Below are 6,000 nucleotides of genomic sequence, written 5' to 3' on the forward strand. Positions count from 1 at the left end.
ATATCCCTGTAATTCCTACATTTGAAGAAAACTTGGCATATATAAACTAGAATTACAGCCTTGCGGCTTTGTGCCTACCTCATGGTAACTGATGAAGGCCATGACTGAAATCGCCTCTATTTGCAAGGAGCATTCCAAACAAAGGCAAACCTATTATCATCATCTCCAACATTTTCAGAGATAAATATAAGAAAGAAACCTTCCTTACTTTTTAAATTCCTGTATTTCGTAAATGACCGTTAAGGTGTTGCTCTGCCTGCTCATTTCAATGAGGGCATCACTCTCTGTCAGCTTGTGTTGTACCTAAGGAGAGAAAAGTCAAATGTAGATGTCACTGTATATTCTGCTTCAGTCCATATTTGTTGGCATTTAGCACTGCAAAATGCTAAAACAACATTCAAGACATCATTTCATTGGATATGTTAATTGTTAATAATTCATTAATATGTGAACTCCCAAAACAAATGATCCCACAAAATCCGTAAATTTGAATAATTCACAAAGAAATGCTGCTTACCAGGAACGTAAAGAGTCTCGGATAAAGATGTGGGCTTTGTGACTTTATGAATTCTTCTGTAACTTTGGCAAAACTTGCAGCGTCTTCCATTTGCCCCGAGTCCACAATACATTTGATAAGATGTCTGAATAGAAACAGAGAGAAAAGTGAGAGCAGTGTTTTGCAAAGGTTACTGGGATATTTCCACCACATATGGACATTGGTCATTCTCCACAGCACTGCATAGCATGTGCCCAGTATATTACTGTACATCCAATGCAACCTGACATAATCAAATATCAATTATAAAAGATAAATTATTAAGATTGTAATGTTCAGGTTTTGTGGACACAGTGGCGTTGTATTCTACTAAAAGGTTGTTGGACCAAGTGTCCCAAAGAACCTTGATGCACTGCATTATTGTGTTTTGAACAAACTGTACCCAATCCTATTTATACCCAGGCTGGTTGTATCACTGACATTACACTGTAGATAAATGGTACATTATGTCCTCCGAAAAAGGTAACTAACATTCAAGCCTGATGTGTCATGGGAGACATGATAAAAAACAGCTTACGTGAGAATAAATTCTCCAGAATAATAAGTGAATAAATCAAGCAGACCACTACTGTCACAAATGAACCGCTGGATAATTAGCTCTGTGATCCCCCATGAATCCAGCGTGAGACTGGACAGAGTCAGAACAGGACTTTATTCATGAACGAGAGCCAAGAGAGCATCGTGGGGTCACTTACATCATGAGTTCAGCCCTCCAGCTGTGGTCCTGGTCTGCCACCTCCTCCAGACCTTGGATCACCTGCCTGAGGGAGGGGACAAGGTGGCGGCACCGCCCCGGCTGCAGGAGAAGACGTGCAGTCTGGAAGTACAGCACGGAGGCATTGAAGACCAAGAAATGGTATCTGCAAGAAAAATAAAACACATGCTAAATAAGTTGACAGAGAAAACTGAATTATTTACATGATGCACATGCAAGCCATTTCATCTCTTAGCACAACTCAATTAAGACCACAAGTGTCAGCTCCTTATGGAGGTCTCTGTGAATTGCAAATGCGTGTGGATTAACCATCGTCCAATGAGCCTCGGGAGGGCTTCCTGCATTCTCCTTTCTATGCAACATGGGGGAAATTTATGAATTTAAAGTGCTGTTTTAGAGGAAATTGTGTGAACAGACAGTTTGAGTGCTGCTAATTTATACACCAGAGAGTTTGCTGTGTATTAGTCTGGGCTGGATGTATTAGATATATGTTCCCTTTGGTGTTAATTGGGATCGCTCGTTCAGTCCTTTTATTGACAGGTTATGAGTTCATTAGCAAAGAGATCCAATGCTGCTTGCCTGCAAATGCTACGTCTCCATCTCCCAACGCGCCTCTCAAAGCAAGAAAGAAGAGAACTTCCACAATTAATATTGTTACATCTATATTTATGTATTGTTGCATCTATATTCGCCCTGCTCACAGATCCTTCAAGTCAGCTGTTAAAATGCATAGGACAACATGCTGAACATCATCCATGTGAATAAAGCTCTGGGGTGAAGCACGAAGAATCATGTTATATTTGCAAAATATTCTTGGCAAATGAAACAGTCGTGACCTAGAATATGTTTTATGCAGCAGATTGAACCCTCATAACCTCTCATAGCTAGTAAAAAACATCCCATGTTGTGAATATTTCACTTTCATCGCACGTCTTTACAGGTGCATCTTAGCACTTTAATGGCATTGCCAAGCAGTATCAGAGATGATAAACTGTACAATGCATAAATCAGTCAACTTTGTTGACACTATTACAACAAAGGGAAGCATACTTCTGAGCGGTTACATACCCGGGTTCATGCTTTGAAATTTCAATTGCTTTAAGCAAATACAGCACGGCCTCTTCAAAGTCTTCCTGAAATAGAAAAATAAGGCAGAAGGGGAAGTGAGACGTTGTCACTAAGTATAAACAGACAAACCAACTATTCAATAAAGGTCACAGTTTGATAAAATGCCAAGAAAAACAGTAACTCTACTAAAGTGTGAAAAAACAACATTGTTAAGACATCTGCTTCTTTGTTAGTGCAAATAAGTACAGTATGCAGTAGTAGTCTCTGCAGTAATGGTGTGTTTGCATGCGTGTGTGTTTATCCCAGAGGCAAAGAAACTACACACAACCCTCCTGAGGAGATGTGTCCAATGTACTGTCCTCACCACACTCCCAGTGGCCGGCGGAGACGTCAGCTGGCCCTGGCAGAGGTAGGCTCGACCCAGAAACTGATTAGGCGGCGGATTCCCTTCAAAGTACATCTTTAGACACGCTGTGCTTATCTCCAAACAACCCAGCTGAAAACAGGGAAAAAAGCCCCACAAAGGCTAAATGAATATTTAAACCTCATTCAGAGTTGCATTGTGTCACCAGCCTCTTTTTTTTACATTTGATGTTAAAACAATTCAGAAATGGCTTAATGTATGTGCAATGCACATTTATTTTATGCATGACAAAAAATGTATTTTAATTGCAGGCTGTTGCCCTTGAGAATGTCAGTACTTTGTTATATACTGCCTCCTGTCTGACCTGAAGTGCTGTGTGGGTAAAATAAATTATAAATAAGTATTGTTTCTCAAGCTGGAAGATCATAACACAACAGTAATCAACCTTGCATCAGTGTTAGAAAATATCTTTTCACAAAAGGAATATTCATAGTTCTCATGTAGACTATACGTGTGAGGATGATGGTCTAAATTCAGTATTTAAAAAAGCCTGACACTTCAAGGCAAGCTGCATTTTCACTGAGAAAACTTTAATCTGTTTTTAGAAATGAGAGAACAAATAACACTATGGAATATCACTGTGTTTCATTACTCAAATATGTTTCCCTCACCCGAGGACAGTTCACTCTACATTAGTGAATATTCATTATGTTATCATACTGGAAGAATAGTTAGATTTAGCTGGAGAAAGTTATTGTCCATAATGAAAGTTATGATAAGACTCTTCTATCAGCGGGGGGACTGAGAGCCTGCAGAGGAGTGTGTTAGTCAACCAACAACCCCAAAAAGGATCTAGTTCCTGCTTTATTCAGTCAAATCAAATCAATTCGTGAACTTCCACAAATGAAGATGCTTACGTGTCATCACCGTGACAGGCATTTACCAATATGAAATGAGCTCTACAATTTTGTCAGATGCAATTCTTTCAATTTTTTGGAGGCTGCTTGAAGCATCACGTCTCATGTAACACCTGGGCTGCCTCTGAACTCCTCACAACAGGAAAACGCTCACCTGGAAGGTTGCAGGCACATTCAGAGCATGTGTTATATCTCATGTCAACCTTCCAAGGATTTTAGCATCAGACTGACGGCTTGGCAGAATTAGGTGAAAGTGTACTGTACACCCACAGTGACTGTCTTCAATGTAAGCCTACACACAATTCTATATTAACCTGATGTAAGAATGTACGGGTATGATATGTAGTGGTTTAATTCCCCTGCATTTAACTAGGGTCTGTTATTTTGTCAATTAATGTCAACAGGCCACATTACAATGAAAACACACCTGCCTCTAGTCTCTCACCTGTAAACCTGCTTCCGCACAAACAACGAACACATCCGGGTCAGGTGGAGTTGGTCCGCCGGTTGCAGCTCCTGCAGCATCCTCAATTAAGCGGAAGGCTGAGCGCAGAGCTCCCGAGTCTACGTACAGTAACGTTACATGTGCAGTTTTTTTTTTTTTTTTGCAATGAACCAGAATCTTTGACACATGTATTGTATAATTTGTTTACATTCTGCTAGCTTTTGGACTCGAATGTCACATTATGTATTTTGTAAAATCTCAAATTGATATACTCTAAAAAAAAAAAAAAACAGTATTAAAACTGAACTTTCTTTGTGTGTGCAGCTAGCGGCCGTTGGAGACCTGAATCAATGTCGCTACGTTACAGACCTCGTTGCTCCGTTGCCTCGATGAGACGCCGACGAATATCCAGGTCCATGTCAGGAGAACTCAACTAGCTTCCTGCTAACGTTAGCTGGCTAGCCAACTAAGCTAACTAGCTAGCTAACCAACTAAGCTAACTAGCGAACTAACTAGCTGGCTAACTAGCCAAAACGAATTAGCGTCACGCCGGTGTTCGCGCCAATTTCTAATATGACTCAAGTCTCGCGAGTCTCGGTCCGGTCTCTCTCTGAAGAACCGGTCGTTTGATTCGGAGCGGGGGAAGTTTCTTTTTACTCCCTCCTGTTGTTATTAATATGCTCACGCGTTCCCGCCAATATGAATATAAATATATTATATATACATATGAATGTATTGTGCCGCTCATTAGTGACCTAAACTAACCGCGTCGACCGTCCGTGCTAAAGGTAGATCGATCCAACCTCCGTGTTTGCAGTTAGAGGCCGTTGCTAAGCAACCCGAGACCAGTGTTTGAACTACGGTAAGCGAATTGGTCCAAAAAGGGTTGACACGTTATACTATCTGCGTTACACGACACAGAATGCAGACTAGAGTTCAAACAAGTCACTGTTGTCTCTAAAATCACATTGACTTTTTATTTATTTGTTTATCTCAATGATAAATGAATGAACATACATATATACAAATAATATAAGCAGAAAATACATATTCACATGCATATACATACACATAAATACATATATACCTGTATATACATACATATACACATATATACAAATACATCCACATCTCTCTCCCTACCTCTCTGTCCCTCTCCGTCTCCCCCCCCCCCCCCCTCCCCCCCCCCCTCTCTCTCTCTCTCTCTCTCTCTCTCTCTCTCTCTCTCTCTCTGTCTCTCCCCCCCCCCCCCCTCTCTCACTTCAAAGTGCATCATTAGAAATCAGGCCACTCAGTGTGCAAATATCATTTTCTTGGTCAAACCAGTGCTGCTGCTGAAGTGGCCCTCCCCATAATGGACTCGGGGATTCCTAGTTTGAGCTTTAATTGACAGAAACACATATTACCTGCCAGAAATGTTCAAAGCGGCAGCCACAGCTCCCCAGTGGCCCTCGAGCAAATTCGTTAAGCAGTTCACAGTGGGATCCGTCTAAATATACACACAAAGAGAATATTCACCCGTTGGGATTGGTTTAAATGTGAGATATATAATTATTTACTGGGAGAGATGTTTCCTCTATCACTTGACCTACTTAATCATTGGAGTTGCTTTTATTTGTTATTCAAAAAATCACCAAAAGTCACCTCTGTCAGTGCTTTTGCTGATAAATGTGTTGTATTACTGCTATTTTTATTACAAAGTGATTTGGTCAGGTGTATTCATACACACTCATTCAAAACATGTCTCATAAACGTAACGTGATGTTGTCAAGTTTTCATTTAAATACATTAAGACGAAACGTTCACAATCTACTTTCGGGAAATTGAGGTACAGAACAAGTGTTGTTTTTATGTTTGTGATATAATCAATCCATAGCGGAGCAGGGTCGTGGCTTCGTAAAGCCAGTAGCCAGGAAATCTGGCCGACCCAGATGG

General features: G+C 40.5%; 1 protein-coding gene across 1 annotated transcript in view; it reads right to left on the bottom strand.

The window, feature by feature from the left end:
• Positions 1-4,638, bottom strand: part of cfap46 (cilia and flagella associated protein 46) — a 48,627-nt gene extending 43,989 nt beyond the window's left edge. Inside the window, exons 1-7 of the mRNA XM_084020903.1 lie at positions 4,435-4,638; positions 4,066-4,184; positions 2,704-2,835; positions 2,340-2,404; positions 1,252-1,416; positions 518-641; positions 209-303 (exon numbers count right to left, since the gene is read on the bottom strand). Of these exons, the coding sequence (XP_083877029.1) occupies positions 209-303; positions 518-641; positions 1,252-1,416; positions 2,340-2,404; positions 2,704-2,835; positions 4,066-4,184; positions 4,435-4,483 (749 nt within the window). The 5' untranslated portion in view covers positions 4,484-4,638. The remainder of the gene's footprint in view (positions 1-208; positions 304-517; positions 642-1,251; positions 1,417-2,339; positions 2,405-2,703; positions 2,836-4,065; positions 4,185-4,434) is intronic.
• Between the last annotated feature and the right edge of the window lie 1,362 nt (positions 4,639-6,000).

The sequence above is a fragment of the Eutrigla gurnardus genome (genome assembly GCF_963514095.1).
Source record: "Eutrigla gurnardus genome assembly, chromosome: 11".
Taxonomy (NCBI): domain Eukaryota; kingdom Metazoa; phylum Chordata; class Actinopteri; order Perciformes; family Triglidae; genus Eutrigla; species Eutrigla gurnardus.